Raw genomic sequence first — 21,652 nt, 5'->3', positions numbered from 1 at the left:
TTTAATAATCCAGCTCCACTCCTCTCTCACTGATGTCAGAAACACCGCTCCGCGTCAAAAAACAAAAACAAAAACAAAAAACAAATTAAGTATGTTTGAAATGTAACAGTCCTGTTCATAAAATATAATAAAATAAAATAACAGGAGAGTTTCAAACATAGTGTGCAATATTTGTTCCGACCACAGCTAATAATTGTCAGCATTAAAAGAGTATTGCTGCTTTATCCAGTGCAAAGTTTGTAATGAAAATAATACGTTTTCGTCAGTTATTTTACCTACAGATCACATTATTTCTGATTTGAGTGATCCATCTCTATCAAGCTAAACAGCGGTGGTGGAGCGCTCTTGAAGAGAGTGAAAACCATGACGCTCCGACTTTTAAAAAAATCCGCTCCTTCCTCCATTCAAAATCACACCGCTCCACTCCGCGCTCCGCTCATACTCTGCTATGCGCGAGAAATCACTGGCGCTTCCGGGGACGCACGCATGAAATCATGAAATCATGAAATCACGCCCGATATATGTGCAAGTTATGACGTGAAAATTGGCCCGAAGCCCGGCCCTAGGGGCCAAAAAAAAAAAAATTCGGGCCCCGACGGGCTCGGACTCAAATGCAGGGCTCTAGACTAAAGACTCAGGCAAACAATGATTTAATATTTTCTGTTTCTTATAGCATTATAGTTTTGTTTTGTTTTGTTTTGTTTGAAGTGTGATTAACGTTTGTGTCAGCAGTAGATGTGTTAGGGAGGTTAAAGGCTAACATTTGAATTATATTTATTGTTAAAATGAACGAAATTACTCGAAAAAAGATTCGTTCATTTTGCTGAACGAGACTCAAAGGTCCGAGTCGGTAAAATGATCCGAACTTCCTTCACTTTCACTTTCGTGTTTGCACAGGCGCAGTGCCAGAGTTTTGGGGTAATCAGGTCGTAGACGCTCGTAGCATTGCTTCAACGGTGCGATACACTCACGAGGGCCGACCAGAATTTCAAACCAGTTTGATTTTCATCCGACCATACGATTGTCGATCGTGAGAGGGTAATCGCTTCTCGTTACCCTGTGTATACTACACGATGTGAGACGCACGAGTCAGCTGAAAATCGGCCCGATCCAAGAAATTCTCGCACGAGTGAAAAATCGTGGCAAAAAGGGTCAAAAATCGTACAGTGTATGCCCGGCTTAACTTCATTTCTTCGACAATTTGTGGTCTTATGGCAATTTCATTCAGTGAGTATTTTATCATTTTGCCTTAAGCGTAACAATAACATTGTGTAGCTATGTCCTGTTTTGACCAACTACGACTGCTAACCAACAACTAGCATTTAATGAAAGTGGAACGTGATTTTTTGTTAAACCACATAATGGAAGAGAAAAGGATAAAGATGTGAGTTCCCTTTGGAGTTAGCAATGGGTTTGTGGGTTGTCGCTTTTCTGTTCATGAATAAAACCAGGTCTGTACTTTAAACAGTACATCAAGATTTGAAGTAATGTTATCAGTCTTTGTAAGAAGTTTAGGTCACACTTTAGGTTGTGGATCAATTCTCACTATGAACTAACTGTTAACTACCACATGACTGTTAATAAGCAGCAAATTAGGAGTTTATTGAGGCAAAAGTCAAAGTTAAGTTTAGGTTTGTGGTATGATTAAGGAATAAGGCATTAACAAGTGCTTTGCTTGCTAATAAACTACAAGTTAATAGTGAAAATTGCTCCAAAGTAACCACTTTTCTAACTAAAGTTGTTTGATAGATTTTAGGTTGTCCTTATTTTGTAACCTAATTGTTAGTGGCTTGAAAATTCCTGTATGTCATTTACAGTCAAACCAAAATTCATTCAGACACCTTGGACATTTCTCAAATGATGACATTATAGTTAAACAGTGGCAGAACAAATTCATCTTCGTAATGTCAGATGAGCTTGATAGAAAGATATGTAATGGATTACAGTCAACCAAAAATTCGGACAACTGTTAGTAATATTTACAGAACTATTAATACTTTGAGAAATGACCAAGCAGTGCTTAATTTTGTTCAGTCTGTGGTGTAAAAATGGTCACATTAGCAATTTAAGTAAAAAACACTTAAGCAAACATGGTCAGGTGGAAGTGTCTGAATAATTTGTGGTCCCAGATTTGTCTGAATTTTACTGGTAGTCCACTGTTTGAATATTTTTTGGGTATAATGTCACAGTTTACTTAATTAACTGTAGTGTCCTGCAGCCACTAGTAAAAATATCAAAAATACTATGTAGTGTCTGCATAATTTTTGGTTTGACTCTATATGCTTATTTTGCAAAACATTTCATTTATTTTGCAATGAATCATTCACAGTATGAGCAACAATGCTTATTAAGACTGTAAGTTTGCAGGTGCTGCACAAAGAAGGTAGGTGTATGTATAAAATGCTAAAGATTGTGCAATTGTGAGGTAAGTTATGAGCTAGTCATAAAACAGTGATACTACGTAGGCCTAATGTATGTTGCTCAGTCTTGTCATTTCAATGTATTTCGTTACCAGAAACATTGTCTATAATGCTGCGACCGTGCTCAAGCCTGAAGATGCTCGAAAGGAATGCTGAAGTTTAGCTGTATTGAAGCAGGTAATTAGTCTTCAGCAGAAACTTAAAGACAAATGTGTTACAGCAGGAACAAAATTGCTATATATATATATATATATATGAGCAAGATCGAGCGCACCTTAGAGTATTTGGCATGAATTAGCCTATTAAGACACTGTCACATTTTGATGTGACCCCTGACCACAAAACGAGTCCTAAGGGTCCATTTAGTGAAATCTTTAATTTTTATTCATACACTTGTCGTTGATGTATGATTTGTTAGGATAGGACAATATTTGGCTGAGATACAACTATTTAAAAATGTGGAATCCGAGAGTGCGAAAAGCTGAAAATAATGAGAAAACTGCCTTTAAAGTTGTCCAGATGTAGTTCTTAGCAATGTATATTACTAATCAAAAATGAAGGTTTGTTATATGTATGGTAGTAAATGTAGAAAATGTCTTAATGGAACATGCTCTTTACTTTATCCTAATGATTTTTGGTCTAAAAGAACAATCAATCATTTCGACCCATACAACGCATCGCCGGCTATCGCTACAAATATACCCGTGCTACTTCTGAAGCGGTTTTGCGGTCCAGGGTCCCAAATAACTACACACTTTCAAACACTGTTGCCATCTGAAGGTGAAAATGTTGTCCTAATTGTTGTTGTTGTGTATTTTGAACCCTATCCCAAAGTTGAGATGCGATAACAAGTGTTATTTTTGCGGGGTCAAACTCATCGAGTACCCCCGGCACCACTGTCGGAGGTGAGTCGAAAGGACATTTTTGGGAGGACGCCCAGCATCCTAAAGCCAGCTGCCATGGCAACGCTGGCCACGAGCCCGTTTAGGGCTTCACCTCCCCCGCGGTCAGCGACGGGAGAGGCGAAAGAGCAACGGCACCTGCCGAAGATCCACGTTTATCCGTGAACCAGGCCAGACGCGTTTGGAGAAGGGGCAAAGTTTTAGCTTTCCCTCCCACCCAAAGCAGAGTATAAGTTGCAGTCTGGCACATCCTGGTTTAGGTCAAAGTTTTCAAAAGGGTAAATGAGGTTTCTATTGCCATTTCCCATTTTGTTACAGCATAACAGCATTTGAAAAAAGTCCACCCAATCGTAGGAACAGAAGAAAATGTTGAGTGTGCAGATTATCAGTGTAAGGACAATCCTATGTAGGCCAAGTCCTCAAGAGTTTGCCTGTCTGAACACACCGCACTCGCGAGCACTAACGGGTCACTTGCGAGAAAGGTGCGTTTTCCTGACTCAACACATTTGGTCGTTAAAGGACAAAGGCGGCCTGAAGCGCGAGGAGGCGTTAACAGAGCAAAATGGCCTTTATCCACACCTTTATTTGAGCAAGCTGAAAACCGCGTAGGTGGGATGAGAAACGCCCCATTGTCTGTCACGGAAAGATTCCAGGTCACAGAGTTTTTGCTGTCCAAAATGTGGTCTTAAGACAAAGTGAAGTTAAGGCTAACATCATAGGACTGAAGTTAAGCTTAGAACAGGGGTGTCCAATCCAGCTCCCGGATGGCCACTTTGCCACAGACTTTAGCTGCGAGATGTGTGCCTAGCAGTTGTTTTGAAGAAGCAATTACTTTGCACAAGTCCAAAAGCAGAAAATATTAAAAGAACCCTTGTTTCTTAATGCTGCGTATGGTTACCTAGATGATGTATGAGTGTTTTTTTGTTTTGTGATGGATGTTCATGAGTCCCTTTGTTTGTTCTGAACAGTTGAGCACTGTTCTTGTGAAAAATCCTCCAGGTCCTGCAGATTCTTCCAGCAGTGACTATGATTTTGAGATCCACGTTGAATTATAAGATCAAGGTCAATTGTACTTAATTTGTCTTGTGGGAAACATGCAGGTATCTTGTGTTGCTTCCAAAGGAATGGCAAAAGTGGACATGTTCATCTTGAGTTTTGAGCTACTGTGGATGGCAGTCAGTTTTCATCGAATGAGTGTAATTTTGTTTTGTTTTTAAAAGATTAGTTCAGTTCAGAATGAAACTGTCCTGATAATGTAGTAACCCCATCCAATATGTCGATGTGTTTCTGTATTCCTTTGAAAAGAAATGAAGGTTTTTTAGTAAAATGTTGCAGGATTTTTCTCCATATAGTGGACTGGAATGGGGATCAGCAGGTTGAAGGTCAAAATTGCAATTCTATTGCAGCTTCAAGGGTGAGGATTAATGGTGTTATGTAGTGGGATAATCAGTGTGGGCATCTCCAACTGCACAAATGGCATAATCATGTTGGAAAGGTCAGGTGCTGTGAGTTCTTTGTGTAGTTTGGTTGAAAAGCTTAGGTTGAAAATGTGGATCTTGTTTTGTCGTCCAACTTTGAAATTGTTTGACGTTGTTGTAGTTTTTTTGTAAAGTATGTTTGACTGTCTTTGTACGTGTGACTTTGTAAGCACTGGGTTGGTAGTTCCGCCTACATCATGTGACCTTTCCAATGGTGTCATGTAATGAGTGAAGTTGTGGATGCAGAGCTAGAAGTATGGAAAAGTATAGATATTTGTTTATTTAGTAGAAAATGGGTGATTGTTTTTGTAGACAAGACGACCCTTATTCCTTGTGTGGTATTGTGTAGAGCCCTTTGAAGCTGCGTTGAAAGTACAATTTGGAAGTTCAACCTGCAGATCCCCATTGAAGTGCACTATAGGGGGAAAAAAGTTTTCCTGAAAAGCGTTCCTTTTTTTTTTGACTGACTGAAGAAAGAAAGACATGAATATGAAGTTGTCCATCAGTGCTCTAAATTGTTGTTTTGTGTCCTTCAGAAGAATGTCAGTCATTTGGGTGAGTAAGCGATAATGGTATTTGTGTTTTTGGGTAAAGGTAGTGTATTTTATCAGCAAATTAGCTTTGCTTGCAGCAGGATTAGAATCAGGTTCAGGAGCGGGCTCGCATCCAAAGTTCTGCGAGCGCCTGTCGCTGCAGCGTACGGCGCCACGCCGTGAGGGATGCGGAAGGAAAGACCAACGGCACCCTGACCTGTGGCTGTGGTGTTGGTTCTCGGTGTTTGTGTCATACACTCGCAAGCTTGGCCCCGTGCCACTTGACCTGACGAGAGCGAGCAATAAAGCAGGCACCAACGGCGAGAGCAGCTGACAGGAACCGTTCTCGGGCCAAGGTTCAGGGAGCGGGAGCAGAGGACAGATGATGCCGGTGCGCATTAGTCAGAGACGACTAGTACAATAATAATATCAGGTGCATGTGTGCTTTGCGTGTAGACAAGAGAGTTCGAGTTGAAATCTGTTTGTTTGTATGATTGTGTCACTCACACAGCTTTATTATTAGCTGAAGTAGTTTATGTAATTGGGCAAAATAGAGTAAAAAGTGAAATGAGTGTTTGGGTAAAATCATGTTGCTTAAGAAATGGTTTTAAATGTGTAGCCAAGATAAACGATCAGTGTACCTGAACAATCAATACACACCGAGGAAGGCTAGAAGAGAAAAGCACCTTGCCTGTTCCAAAACTGAGTTGTTACATCTCCAAAAGGAGCCAAAAAAGCATAGACTAAAGCAGAATTTGACTGTAGGAGGCGTCAGTTGTGGGATGCTGTGATGGGTTATGTAATAGTGTAGAGCAGAGGTGTTCAACCCTGGCCTGTTCCTGGAGACCCACTATCCTGAAGAGTCTCTAATAAAACACACCTGATCCAGCTAATTAAGGTGTTCAGGATTACTAGAAACTAGTGATGTATGTCTCGATACCTTCTGGTTTTGGTAGTGTCTTGGTCTCGGTTTAGGCAGTCTTGACTCCAAGTCTACTAGAAACTTCCAACAGGTGTAAGATGGAGCTAAGCTCTGCAGGAATAGAGTTTGAGACCTCAGGTGTAGAGAAATGCGAGCGGTTGCATTGAACCTCCAGCAACATTTTACTAGAGAAGAGCTGGAAATGTAACGAGAGGGAACTGTTGTTCATACTGCAGATGAGCTGGCTTTGCTGATAGAACGTGTGCTGTAATCGAAAGCCTGGCCTGTCGGTGACACGCGGGAAATGTAGCGCAGAGGTGCCCAAGCCACTTAGCGGAGGCGTACGTGCAGAGATCATTTCCAAAATAGTGATAATTACAGACAGGTGTCTTTGATTATGATTTGAAGTGAAGTGTGAAGGAAGTTGTATGTCCAGGGACAGGATTTGGCATCTCGGGTGTAGCATAACGTGAGTTTTTGTTTGAATGTCATTTGCGATTGGCACATCCACTATAGTGCAGAGGTTTAAACCTGACTCCTGGGGACCAAGTGTCCCACCTGCATTAGCACAGCAGCTTGATTGGCTGCTTTAGGTGTTTGATTAGGGTTGTAGCTGAACCTTTCAGGGTGGTGGGTCCCCAGAAACAGGGTTGTTGTACCTGAACCCAGACTTGATCACCAATAAGGTACTAAAGTGAGCACTAATCATTGTGAAGTCTAGGTTTGTTGTGTTTGTGACAAATATCTTTTTTAAAAGCGAGATAGGTTAAGCCAGAATTAGCAGCTGGAGAAGCAGTGTATGATGGACAGAGCAGATGTGATGCAGTTATTTTTGTAGTGGCCAAAAAAAAAAAAAAAAGTGAGATTATGCCTTTTATTGTGGTAAATGTTCCCAAAAGTTACTTGGCAAAGTGATCTGAAGTGGCCAAGTATTTATACTTAGTGCAATTTCTGCCCCCTTCCCCATTCATACTACACTATTATATATATCTAAGTATTTCCTACACTTCTGCTCTAAAAAAGGCCCCCCAAGGCCACACTTTCCCCCATATCCTCAGCACCACACATTTACTATGTCTCCTGCACTGCCACACCTTCTTCAGGTCATCAGCAATGACTGAAAGACATGAATCAGGCGGCCAGTACATAGGACATACCAAATGTGTAGTGCTGGGGATACAAGGGACAAGCTTTGGAAGCACTACAGCTCAAACTACAGCCCTGACTGACTCTCCCTGTCACATCTCACACCAAACCTGGAAGACCTTCGTCAACATAACTACATGCTTTAAATGGTCCATGTAACATCAGCAGTTCAAACATTTCCACAAAACTACCTAAAAAACACTTTATTCAACAATTCTTTGCCCACAGGTTACCCTCTTCAACCATTATGGACACTACCAACACATATTTGTGCTTTCCTCATGTGTCAAACAAGGTGCTGCACACACATGCGTCATGGTACTGTCCGTAATGGTAGACGACAGTAACTCACAGGACAACAATTGCTCAACAGTCACACTTGCACCACTCATGTCACATGGACTATTTGAACACTGTCCTTACTACACTTGTGCCTTCACCACGGTACTACACTTGCGGTCTATGGAGCATCGCAAAGCTCTCACATTTCACCAAAAACCATCTTGTGTTCCAAACATCAACAAAGGTCTTACAGGTTTGGAGCAGCACAGAGGACTTAATGACAGATTTGACACTTTTGCCTCAACTAGCTCTAACAACCCACATCACACCATGTTTCACATTGTTCCTACAACTGGACTTCACAAACACAGACGCTCACCCGGTTTCACATCGACCTCACCTCAACATCCTGCTCCAGCTACTTTTCACTAAAACCCATCCTACGCAAAACATATTCCCACCTCCGACCAAACGCTACAGCACTCTACTTACCACAAAAAGCACTTCTCTCACACAAATCTGCAAACAACTACTGCAAGCCGTCGCTCCTGCTCTGACTACATTGCAGAGCGCAGCTCCGCTTGACACTGACATTTGGACGTGACGCTACGCTGTCTGTTCTCATCAGCCAGCTGCCAACAGGAAGTGTCAGAAACAGACGGAGCGTGACCGCTGCTGTGTCAGCACTGCCGTGCGTTATGCCGCCCTCCTCCCTCTCAAACGCACACTCAGTACACATCAACATCTTTCTGGCCTTTCGCATTTCTTACCTGGGATGTGCGCACATCAAACTCCCCGTGCTCCTCTGCTTTCCTGCTGTACAGCCCTGGGGGAAAAAAAACATGCCAAAACTACATTCAAAACAATGACAGTCAGACTACTTGCCTTGCTCTTCATTGATTGTATTAGCATTTCACATTCACATTCCAACATGCACTTACAAGCACCACAACATTACATTGTATAAACAAAAAAAATAAACATCTGGTATGCTTTGCTTCTCATCTAGTGTGACAAACACACACCCACAAAATGTGCAACATCCCCAGCAAAGCACCTTCTCCACATATATTACATATCAAATATGTAGTCATAAGGTTACAAGTCTTCCACATTTCATTGGCAAGCCAACTTAAAGCCCTCAGCTTAAAACTCACAAACCAAACCTCAGCTTTTCGCTATAAATTAAAAGGTGACTTCACTTCCACAACTAACATTTACAGATAATGTACTCACCCCCTTGTCATCCAACATGTTCATGTCTGTCTTTCTTCAGAAACTTTGGCTTCTGGAGGGTAATATTTTACATTTACATACGCTTCTATGGTGTCCCGACTTTCAACTTCCAAAATGCAGTTTACAAGCAGCTTCAAACAATCCCAAATGCACAAATAATTACAATATACTTTGGAAACTCGCATGCTCTTCTCATCTCTCTGTCTCTGCAATGTGCATGAGTAATCTGTGCATCTCTGCTTCAAAACAGTTAGGGTAGGCAAAAAAAAAAATAAAACACCTCATCTTCTCCCTCAACTTCAAAACTCCTTTACAAATCCTCACACATCACTGCAGAACTACGACCCAGTGTTTGCAAACTGACCGTGCAAAAAAAAGGAACATTTACAAAAATGCTAAAACTCATGTACGACCATTTGGAAATTGAGGGAGATAATCACATGGGACATTTTACAAATGCGCCGTCTTCAACCACAAAAAACAGGCAGAGCAAGACGACATGACTTTTTCAGGTTACAAAGTATATCAATTTCACTTCTTTGGGGAGGTTTTGGGAATCGCTTTGCTAAATAACATCCTTCTTCCAGCTGGGATCATTCACATACACATTTGGGATTGTTTCAAGCTGCATTTAATCTGCATTTTGGAGGTTTCAACTCAGGCCACCATAGAACTCAACTATATGGACAAACATCCTGAAATCATTACAACTGAACAATGAAAGACATGAACATCTTGGATGACAAGGAGGTCAGTACATTATCTGGACATTTTGGTTTTGGAACTGACCTTCAAATGACAAAAAAACAAGTCACAAAAAGCACATTACCCAAAATGTGCTCTTTTCTCACACACTTTTACACTAATTAAGGCATTGCTTCAATTGTGGGCTCTGAGGAAATACCACGCTCGAAAAAATAATTAGACAATAAAACATAACACTTTTGTTTATGTGGCTCAGAGTACTTGCCTTCCATTACAACAGTACAAAGACAGTGGCATAGAAAAGGACACATTCTTCAGTTCAGCATTATGAAACGGCTTTCAAAAATAAAGTCACCAAAAAAAGCCTTTGATAAAGTGTTCTTCCAACATTGTAGAGGCCTGAAACCATTAAATAAAAAACATCTATAGGCTTCCTCCCTCCACCTTCTGTAAAACATAAAGGTGTCCGATGCCGTCCACAGTGACGAACGTGCTGAAATCGGCAGACACGTGGATCTTCTTCAGATTGGCTCCCATCGTGTAGAACGTCTGCAAGGCCTCTCCGGTCTCTGCGCTCCACCACTGCAACGCAAAGAAATACAATGAGCTACATTCCCTGCTCTCAGTGTCTGTATGTCATTCGCTTTTCCATGTGTTGTGCTGTTCAAAATGCTACAACAGTTACAGACACCAACACTTCAAGGTCTCTGAGCATTTCTGTAAGGCTGTAGGGGACAAACAAAAAAATTAAAGGAAACATCACAACACTGCTAAATAAGTGCGAACGCTGTGGGGTTACGGCACCTAAGCGGCGTGAACGTTGTTACTCTGGCACGCTGACAAAATGAGGCCACCGCACAGCTACCGGCCAAACCGTCAGCAGAGTCTTCCACAGATGCCTTCAACTGCAGTGCTTGTTTTTACGGGCTCCACATGCACGTGCGCAAACACCCCCCCCCCCCCGCCCCAACAAGCTCGTTAATCACAGCGCCCTTTCGGTGAATTACCATCTCTCGTTTGCATGTAACAAGCTCATTCCCCCACTTACAGCTTTACATTGAAACTCACCACTGGGCGAGATGGTTTTCTGCCTGGTGTACCAAACCTTCACTTACACAACTACACAATGTTCAAATATGGCACATTGCTTCACTCATACAGTTTCTGAAAAAGAAAAAAAAGAAAGAAAAATACAATATACATTTTTCCCCTCATGGCCTGCCATCTCAGCTAAAATAGTCTGCTCCGTCTCTACGGTCTTTCAAACTCAAAGCAATAACACAGGGTCAGCACTACAGCGTGGGCCAACCAAACACACATACCGTTCATTTAAAGGGTGCTTTCACACCTGCCTTATTTAGTTCGGTTGAATCGCACTAGAGTTCGTTTTCCCTGTTGGTACGGTTCGTTTGGGCAGGTGTGAATGTAGTAATCGCACTCGAGTGCGCACCAAAAGCGGACCAAAGAAGCGTACCGAGACCTGCCTGAAGAGGTGGTCTCGGTACGCTTTCAAACGAACACTGGAGCGCTTCGTTTATGGTGAGAACATGAACCAAACTTGAACAGACCCAACCGCAAAAAGCACTGCACCTTTTTGGACTAATCCAGCTGCCGTAGTCTGCTGCACTATTCATTATGAGATGAGGACAAGTATTTGTTGACAGTTAGCGCTTTAGCAACATAGCCCCTTGACAGCTCGCGGACAAACTTGGAGTTGTGAGGAGATGCGGAGCCTCATAAATTTGGTCTGATGATCAGATAGGTCCCAACTTTCAAAAACTCACAAGAACATTACAATCTTTCTCATTGTTTAAGGGGCCGTTCACATGTCGCGCCTAAAAACGCGTGGAAAGCTTGCGCTCCAGTGGCGTCTGCCGTTGCTAAGCAACCATGACCTGCGCTCTCCATAAATACGCTAAAGTTTCAGCAAAGGATAAATGGATTTTCAGCATTAAAAATCGCTTGCAGTAGCTCTATTATATTTATTAAAAAATGTTTATTCCTGTATAAGCTGTTTCTCCAAGTTGCCAGTGCTTTCAATGTTATTAAGGGAAAGGATGAAGCTGATTGGTTGGTTCATGTCACATGACCTGCGCTGCACTTGCAGCATCCTGAAAAGTTGAGATGTTTTTATCTCGATGCGCAGCGTTCGCGAATTGAAAAAACCTGCCTAACAGTTTAGAAAATAGGCCTACGTTCAATACACTGATCTATATAATTCTCTATTATAGATCTATTATAGATCAGTGGTTCAATGACACGATCTGGCCAACGAGTGATGTGGATGTTGTCACATGACTGCATTTTGGTTCGTTTCAACTGGTTCGGACCAGAGCAATCAGTATGGTGTGAAAAGGACCCAAAACGGCAGAAAAATGCTACAATGTATCATTTGTTGCCCTTGGTCCGGACCAAATGAACCGAACCACAGATGTGAAAGCACCCAAAAACCCCAGTCAGTCACACCACTCATTCATTCGTGCGGCCGCTTCATTACTTTGACCGTGATATGTTTGGAACATCCGTTTCCTGCCCTCGACAGGTGCAATTCACAGTAAATTCAAGCTACACGCTTGTGGATACAATATCGCTTAACTCATTTGACCCATCGTAAGCCCCGCCCCCCTTAGTTACTGTTGCTGTCTCAGACAAGCCCAAGATGGTTTTCATGCGTTCTGGACGCAAAACGACCACCTCTCATCAAGGACCACTCAAGTACCACTTCAATAGGCCATGGAGAGATATAAAAACATCTTCAAATAAAAATGATGGGTAACATTATTCATTTAGAAGAGAGGGTTTACAGATTGCAATGCAAGCACCTCATTTTAAGCTCATCTTCACAGATTAGGCTACAACATCCAATATCAACACTGACTTCAATTTTACAGTGCGGTACATACATCCTAGGTGTATATGACTTTCTCCTTTCAGACAAATCCAATCAGACTTATAGTATATAAAAAAAAAATAAATTATATATGGCTCTTCAAAGCTTTATTATTGCAATAAGTGAGCATTTCTCTTCAACAGGTCAAAACAACTCCAATAAACTGCATCCATCAATCCAAAGGCATTCTGTAGCAAAACAATGCATTTTTGTCAGAAAATTAGCCATATTCAAAACTTTAATCACTTTAATCTATCTTGCGCTCACTGTTATACACAGATGCAGCTCCGGCCACACGACGTAGGCACTTATTATGGATGGATGGATGCACTTTATTGGACTTTTGACCTGTTCAAGACAAACACCCACCTATTATGATAAAGCCGGGACTCTTTAATATAACTCTGATTGGATTTATCTGAAAGGAGGTGCTCATATACACTTAGGATGGCAAATAATGGCCTAATTTTCATTTTTGGGTAACTAACCCTTTAATGACAGTTTGACGACCACAAAATTATTGGTCAATAATAAAATGCATTCCAGTCAGTGTCACAACTACCCCAGGCACACCATTTCACTATTTTGCAGCACAAACGCCATTAAACCGACTAAAGCTTAGGATCTTCTGATGTTTCTCTATGCCACTGAAGCCTACAGATATCTGAGCTCCAGCTCGTGTGATGCAAGCAATGCAGACTGATGCTAGTTAAGGCTACATTTGGAAACGGTCATTTTTTGCATTCAGACAGGATTAAGAAAATCACCTGAGCTCCTCCTGGAAAACTAATCCTGTCCAAATAGGGCTTAACACTCATTTATTCTTTCCGCTGGATGAACGTGCTGTATTCTTAAAAAGTTAACTTGCCCTGTGTCTGGGAAACAAACTTTGGACTCGTACATCTTTAGACCGCATCTGCCAAACGAAACATGCTGATGTTTTGGTGCTAGTGCATCTGTTAAAAGCAAACAAATGACTTAAACAGCATTGCGTGCACAAATAGGACACTTCTGCTGTATGCTAGCATTGAAACTCATTCAGTGTCCTGACGTCAGCATAAAGGCAACAGACCAAGCGCCACAGCACATGGAGAGAAAGCATGTTCAAACAGCAGCCACATTCTGGTCACGCAAAATTTCCCAAAATATATACATCAACCTTATTTCCTTTAACACAGAAGTCAATGGGCGAGACTTCGTTTGTAGCCGCTATAGAGAAAACAGTTTGCGCTACAAACAAGTGCGTTCATAATTAAGATAATACATTAAAATAACATGGTAAGCACACCAATATGCCATTTCAAGCAGCAAAACAACTTTTGCACTGCTAAAAATAGCTACACGCAGATGAGAACGAAAGCCAGACCCATAACATTTACAACGTACGGAAAAAAAAAAAAACGTGAACACAACTTGCAAATTCAGGCTAAAACGTGCCATTATGCAACCAAGAGTAAAATGTCACCACATTGTTCAATTATTTACCAGTCCAAGGCCAAGTCTCCTACTCTTATTTTCATGCACTTTTTCGCATCTTAACTCCAAAAGCTGCATTGTTTCTTACATTGCGCCCTGCATACTACAGTCTGGAGAGACAGACCTGACCTTGTTCCGTTCCATCCGCTCTACTTGTCTTCAAATGCATGACCGTGTGCTTTAAAAGCCACAGAATAAGTAATTTGCCATGCACTCAAAACAAACCGGGTGGATTTATAGAAGTTTCTTAACGACAGAAGACGCAACTTGTCTGAGTAAAGGAGAACGGTTCAAGGAGAGTGCGTTGCATGATAAGACAAGAAAAGGACAATTTTATCCTTGGATTGAGTGAAGAACTGCAAATCTCCTGAGAAATCACATTTCCACACATACAAGCAGAGAGGGATGGTTCAAGTCAGAAGATCAGGGGTCAGCTGTCATCTTCTATACCCTCAGGCGTGTCACTCAACTTCACAGCACCTCCGGGGTCAGAGGTAGCAGCTACAGCAGCCCTGTTACTACTCGTTTGCTCTCACCCTTTGTGCATTTTGGGTTACACGCTGTGTGTACAGTGACTGGGTTGACCAGGCTACATCTGCTTCTGTCAAAAACTGACCGTCTCTATAAAGTCACATTTCCATATAAAAACCGGATATTCCAAATCACTGAATGCTTTTGTTTGTATTCTCTTTTGTAATCTACAATTGTAACATCAACGTTTGCAGGCTTTCGCAGCATCGTGGGAATATCTCGGCTGCCTGCAACGGTCACGGCATCCATTTTTGACTCGACTCAAAATGGTCTTCAAATTCTCTGGCCTGCAGTAAAAACAGCACTTGGGCTGGTCGCATTATATAAGAATAACACCATATACCTCGTCTAACTACACTTCCACAGGGGCAGGGAAGAAACCAGGAGAAGAGGGGAACCCGCCTCAGACTTCAAAGCTAAATTATTCAAGACTCCAAAGGCTGAAATATTCACACGCACGCAATCCCTTTTCTTTCTTTCCTACAATCTCTTTTATTCCGTCTTTGTCTTTCCTTTGTCTGCGTTGTGCAGAGAAATCCTCTGCTAGGAGAGGAACAGGGGTGTGCGCCGTGCTGTCGGCCCTCCGTAACGTCTTTCCTGTGTGAACGCGCTCTGACGGGTCATCTGCCAGGAGTCAGGACCCAATTGCAGAGTCGTGTCACCGGCGTGTGCGCGTCTCCCTGCCCCGAGCGAAACATTCAGATCGCTTACAAACAGATAAAGTCAAAGTTGAGTCGTTACAGCCGATGGAAATCAGAACTCGTGGCGTTTCAAATCTTTTGAAAGTGTACGTTTTCAAAGTTTAAAGCTGCATCTGCATTCAAGGTTGTCTTCTCAATGGCCGACGTCTGACAAAAAGCCATTTCTCTCAAAGTCAAACGTCTCCCCTCTGGATAAAACTGAAATGCGGGACGATTCATCAGGGGGTGCGAGATGACATTTTAATAGCGAGTTAAAGGGACAGCTCATCCAAAAGTGAAAAATCTACTCGGCCAAACATCACGCAAACCACTTAAAATTACAATTTCGCTCCGTTACTCGTACAAACCTGTCATGCGGTTTCACAAGGCTTACAATACAGTGCACAAGCCATGCTTTTACAGAACAGATAGGTGATTGAACTCTTCAAACAATAAACTGCTACAGTTTATGTAATCGATGGGCAAAGCGGCCACTACCGTCGCAGCGCTACGTGCGCGCGAGAGAAATGAAGAAAGCAGAGCCTTCGAGTGACGAGTGACAGGTGTTGCAATCTGCGTCAAGCTTCCTGCGGTACAGGTGCTCGTTCTGCGATGTTCTGGCAAACATTGAAAAGACAAACAAATGGTCTGAGTCAATTCTCTCAGAAACTACTGAATAACGAAAGGCTACAAACAAAGGTGTGTGTGTGTGTGTGTGTGTGTGTGTGTGTGTGTGTGTATGGGAGGGGGCAGTGTTCATGTCTGTCTTCAGTCAAAAAAGAAAAAAGGTTTGTGAGGAAAACATTTAACAATTTTTTTCTATATATTAGGGCTGTCCTCAACTAAAGATTTTTCTGGTCAACTAGTAGTCGTTCATTTTAAGCTTTAGTCAACATACATTTATTAATAAACCATTTAAATCATAATAATGAACCTTTAATTGCCCACATACCCTAATAAGCACACAAGCGCGCACACAAAACGCTTGCCCCAGCATACTGGCAGAAATTATGAATGTGTCAGGGAAAAAAAACGCCAAGATGACTGCAATAACATTTCATTTATTTATTGATAAACTACATCTCTTTAATCGAATAAAGAAAGCGGAAGTCGGCGACACCGACTCGTCATCTCCACGGTAGTGTGTGCGCCTGCATGTTTCATATGAATTACATAATCTGACAATATTTCTCTTATATTGGGACTGGTTCATTTAAAAGTGGACATTTCACTCTCTATAGATATATTTTTCATGTCTGTAAGGAAAGTATACATGGAGTTTCAAAGTTTCACGCTCAAGTTTACGGAGACCGAGATGGCACAAAGTGCATACTGTTTGCTTTATTTTACAAAAGCGCAACGTTTCGTTGTTATTCTGAGTGCACACAAATAAACGCAGTCTTTACAGATTTGAAAGGAGGTATTACTTTAATCTGTATGACCAAAAATTTAAGTAGTTTAAGAGCAAGTGACTGCACCGGCACCTCCGTCTATCGTGCAGTGAGCATGCTAATGTTCAGCTTTCACACGGACACATTTTTCTAGGTTAACATTACATTGAGTGTAAAGTTGCTACCACTATGTTTGAGGTAGAGAAATAATAGGCAAGCATTTGGATGTCCTAGTGGTGTATATATATATATATATATATATATATATATATATATACACATAGACCAGCTGTTAACGATCTGTCAGTCACTGGCTGTGTGACTTTGCCACTTTCTTTTTTCTGCAACTAAGCGGCTAATACAATTTTGGTTGACCAAGCCTCTTCTAGTCAACTATCGGGGGGCAGCGCTAACATGAATGAATTCATTTAAATGAAAGGCTACAACCAAAAGTGTGAGAGGGCGGGGGGGCTTCAAAATCAAAAGAAAAATGCTTGTTTACCTACAAACAAAGTCTAACTTTCATTTGGATTAAAGATGCCAGATCATTTTTTTTAATATTTCCCATCGCAAAGTGCAATACAAAAAAAAAAAAGAAAAAAAGGATTTAAAGGATTAGTTAACTTCCAGACTAAAAATTTCACGTCAAAGATGTTCATGACTTTTTCTCCATATACTGGACTTTACTGAGGATCAGCGGGTTGAAGGTCTAAATGCCATTTCAATGCAGCTTCAAAGGGCTCTACACGATCCCAGACGTCAAATAAGGATCTCATTTAGTGAAAAGAACCATTTTCTAAAAAAACTAATAAAAAAAAATAAATTACATTTATATACTTTATAAACCACAAATGCTCATCTTGCACTAGCTTTGCAATGCGCATCAACAACTTCAGGCATTACGTAAATCATGTTGGAAAGGTCATGTGTGGTTGGTTCTTCGTCTGTGTACTTCAGTTAAAAAAAAAAAAAAGCAAGGTAAGGCCAAAAACTCCATCTTATTTTCTTCAAAATCAATATCGTCTGATATCGTCGGTTTACCTTTGTAAAGAGTGTTTGACTTTTCTTTTGGAAAACTGAAGTCACTACGCAAGACCCTTATTTCTCAGATGGGATCGTGTAGAGCCCTTTGAAGCTGCTCTGTAACTGCAATTTGGACCTTCAACCACCTGACCCCCATTAAAGTCCACTATATGGAGAAAAATCCAGAAATGTTTTCCTCAACTGAAGAAATAAAGACAAACACCTTGGCTGACATTGGGGTGAGTAAATTATCAGGAAAATTTTATTCTGGAAGTAAAATCCTTCAAGTTAAACAGTGACAAACTGCTTCTGTAAGACAATTTTAGGAACGCAAATCAGAAAATACAAATGTCTCGCAATAAAAAGCGACTCTTTATTACAGGCAACTAGGGCTGGGTATTGTGACCAATTCGGCGATTCGATTCTTTTTATGGTTTCGATTCGATATCAATTATCTATCAATATTTCATTTAAAATATTAGTTTTGCAGACATGGGATCCATATTTTGATAAATGCTGGTAACTGAAACTCTCCTCAAGTTTATTACTGAAATACACATCTAAATTAATAATAGGGTGCACACAGTTATTAATTTTAAACAACTTTTATTTTAAATGAACACTGTAACAAGTCATAAATATGTGCATCCATTGTACACCAGGTAAACAAACTGCAAAATGCACATTACTGTAAAAAATAAAAAGACTGTAAATGTGCAACAGTGAAATCTATTAAGAACTTCAAACGTGTTTAAGAAATAAAACACTTTTCTAAATTCAAAACGTTCAAAACAGGCCAATCATAATACAAAACATTCTAACTGTTCATAAAACTAACAGTTCTTAACTACAGCCTAATCATTTTTGATCACCAGATTTTTCTGCAAAAAAAGCAGCTGATGGTGACACCTTCAGGAGAGGTGAATATTCATATCCTCTTACGTGAAGCTGAAGCACGTGCATTAAGAATCGATTCGGGGATTTCCCGAATCGATATAGTTGCGTTAAATTGAAGATAGATTAAAATCGGAGAATCGATATTTTTTACCCAGCCCTACAGGCAACTACTAGTCAACTACTCCTTGCATATTCCACAAGAAAAATCTATCGCTTCCAAATCTCCCCCTGTATTATCCCTCCATTTCCTCCTTTAGTCACTTTGTCGAACGTTGTGTAGAATAGAGTTGGGAGAGAGGGACGAGAACAAGTCCATCTCCTTAACGCATCCAGACACCCCTGAGGATTTGTGAAGAAAAAAAACCCTCAAAAACAGCGCTTGGCCTGTTTTGGTCATGCCGTTGGGTCTACAGTCGCTACTGCTACAAAACAAATCAAACAGCTTTTTTCTCACTGTTGTTCAACAGTAGAAACAGACAAAGGAAATAAAGAGTCTCTTATTTGCAGGTGAACTCTGTGGTGGGACTCAAAGCAATAAACCACTGTGATATAAACATTCTGTCTGCTAGAGGTGAAGGTCTGGATGCCCTGGAGCTGATGTGTGTGAATTACTATGAGTCTCCCAACAGCGGCCAAATCCTCCGGAGGACAAACAACGCCATATGTGTGTGAAAGAAAGGGAGTCGGGCTGTGTGATTTAATGCGTTCGAGCCTCTTCCTCGCTAAAGGTGTAATATCCTGGCTGACCTCCTCATCCGTTTCTCCTGTCCTCCAGGAAATATTTCAGTCTCATGCAGAGGAACGCTTTGTCACTCACACACACAGCTACAATAACCATGTGTTTTATGAGTGAAAGCTAAAATGGAAAGAGGCCTTTATATCACTCAACTACACAACCAGAAAACATTTACCTCTCAGAGTGAAGGAAAAATTATTTTAGACTCACACATAAAATGGGCATAAAGAATGATGCTACATCAATGTTACCCTACAGTATGTTGGCTAGATTTAGGAGAAAAAAAAAAAAGTGACAAAAAGAGACTGATGCAGACATCATGATGAATGAGACTGAAAACAAAGCTGAAGAAAAACAGACAAGGAAACAGCATAAAAAGACAGATGCCCTGCTGATTTGTCCTCTGTAGAGGAAAGTGGGTTGGACTGGAGACTGGACGTGTCCTGTCTCAATGAGGACAGACACAGAGCCAAAAGGACAGAATGCTCCCAAAATAAGATTAAAACTACATTGCGTTTCAATTAGGGGTGCCATTGGTACTGCTGATACAAGTAGGGATGCGCTATATTGGACAGTTATTACAATTGGCTTAAAATGCAAACATGGGCATCATTTCGAAATGAAAAATGCTCTTGATGTGCTAGCAATAGGTTGTTTGCACAGGACGTCACTACTGTGGCGCGAAATGCAGATGGAGGGCAGGAAGTAAATTTTACTCCATAGGAATCAATAGCAGAAACTTAAAATGCCTATGTTTTGTGTTGTTTATAGGCGCTCAAAATTGGTCAAACCGAGAAACCACACAGAGCTTTTATCATTGCATGAAAATCTGCTGTTGGTAACGGGGGAAAGGTAAGAAATTGACCGATAATCGCAGAAAAAAAAAAAGTGGCTCGTAAACCTCCGTCTGCGGTCAGGAGGAGAGCCGGATAATACTTCCCAGCAAGCAATTTTTGGTCTAAAAGACGTCTATTAGCTGTGAAAACACAGCACAGACGTCTAGGCTAAAACAAGTTTGTATTTGGTCTGTCAGTGAAAATGTAATAGACGTCTAAACATATCCCAATATTAGACTAGTCATCAATTAAAAAATTTAAAAAAAAAATTAAACCATAAAACCTTGTAAACGTTGCGGAGTTTGCTTACAGGATGGAATATCATACATCTAACTAGTTATTTTGCCAAAAAATTGGCATGCAACCAAATTCAAGGTTATTTGGGCTGGAAGTGGGTTACACATAGCCGGACTATATCGGGTTTATAGTAAACCCAGACGGTGAAATGACGACTATTGCTTGCTGGGTTGTGTGTGCAAATGGTTAAGAAAAGATATAATAATGTTAAGATATTAATAAAGAAATTTGTAAATCGATACAGTGTGAGACAGTGAGAATTTATTCAATGCTAAACGACACGTGTACACAATGTATATTTGTAGTTTCGAGAGCTTAACTGATATTGCAATAAATTGGAGTGAAAGCTTTTTAGTGACTATGTGAAAGCGATATTTGCCCGCTTTCTACGCTATAATCAGTTCAGAATTTGAATAAAACTTTCGCTTTACGTGCGTGACTAAAAAAGCAGAACGGATGAGATAGAGGAAAGCTTGTACTGTATTGGTTTAGAAGCCATTACAGAAAGGTATAAACAGAAAATCACAACATATGTTGGATGTGATCCTTACGTTATGAAGATTTTTTTCAACAAAATTAAAATAGTTGCCTGCCATCGAGGCTGTAAATATAAGCTAAGTAAGCCTGATTGCAAACCATTTCAAAAGTGATTCCCACATTTATATGCAGGATATACGTCACTCCTGAAACTACTGCTGTACAGAGTTTTCGTTGTTGGCCCTGTTAGCAGCACGTAAAGCGAGGAAATATCGCTTCCATAGTCACTAAAAGGCTGTCACTCACTTCAATTTATGACAATCTCACAAGGTTCCGTTGTAATCAATTGCAAATTTACATCGCGTCTACTGTGGTATTTAGCGAATTCTCACTGTCTCACCCTGTATCTATTCATATATTTGTTTATATCTTATTATTATAGCTTTTATTAACCATTTGCACACACAAGCATTATCCGTCTCTCCTCCTGTCCGCAAACGTAAGTTTACAAGCCACTTTTTTCTGTGTTTTTCAGTCAATTTTTTTGCGTTTTCCTCCTTATGAACATCATATATTCATACACGATAAGAAATCTAATTAAGTTTGACCAATTTCCATGAACAACTTAAAACATATGTATTTCGAGTTTCTGCTAGTGATTCCTATGGCGAAAAATAACTTCCTGCCCTCCAGCTGCATTTTGCACGTCATCAGAACCACGTGATTGCAAACAACCTATAAGATCACATCAGCAGTGTGGTTATTCTTGTAGCAAACTTTTGAAGTGTGAAACT

General features: G+C 40.7%; 1 protein-coding gene across 1 annotated transcript in view; it reads right to left on the bottom strand.

Moving 5' to 3' along the window:
• Positions 1 to 8,569: 8,569 nt before the first annotated feature.
• The window catches only part of apaf1 (apoptotic peptidase activating factor 1), a 41,828-nt gene continuing 28,745 nt past the window's right edge, over positions 8,570 to 21,652 (bottom strand). Inside the window, exon 27 of the mRNA XM_073838065.1 lies at positions 8,570 to 10,206. Within this exon, the coding sequence (XP_073694166.1) occupies positions 10,048 to 10,206 (159 nt within the window). The 3' untranslated portion in view covers positions 8,570 to 10,047. The remainder of the gene's footprint in view (positions 10,207 to 21,652) is intronic.

This window comes from Garra rufa, chromosome 4 (assembly GCF_049309525.1).
Source record: "Garra rufa chromosome 4, GarRuf1.0, whole genome shotgun sequence".
Taxonomy (NCBI): Eukaryota; Metazoa; Chordata; class Actinopteri; order Cypriniformes; family Cyprinidae; genus Garra; species Garra rufa.
This window is presented reverse-complemented; position numbering and strand designations above follow the sequence as displayed.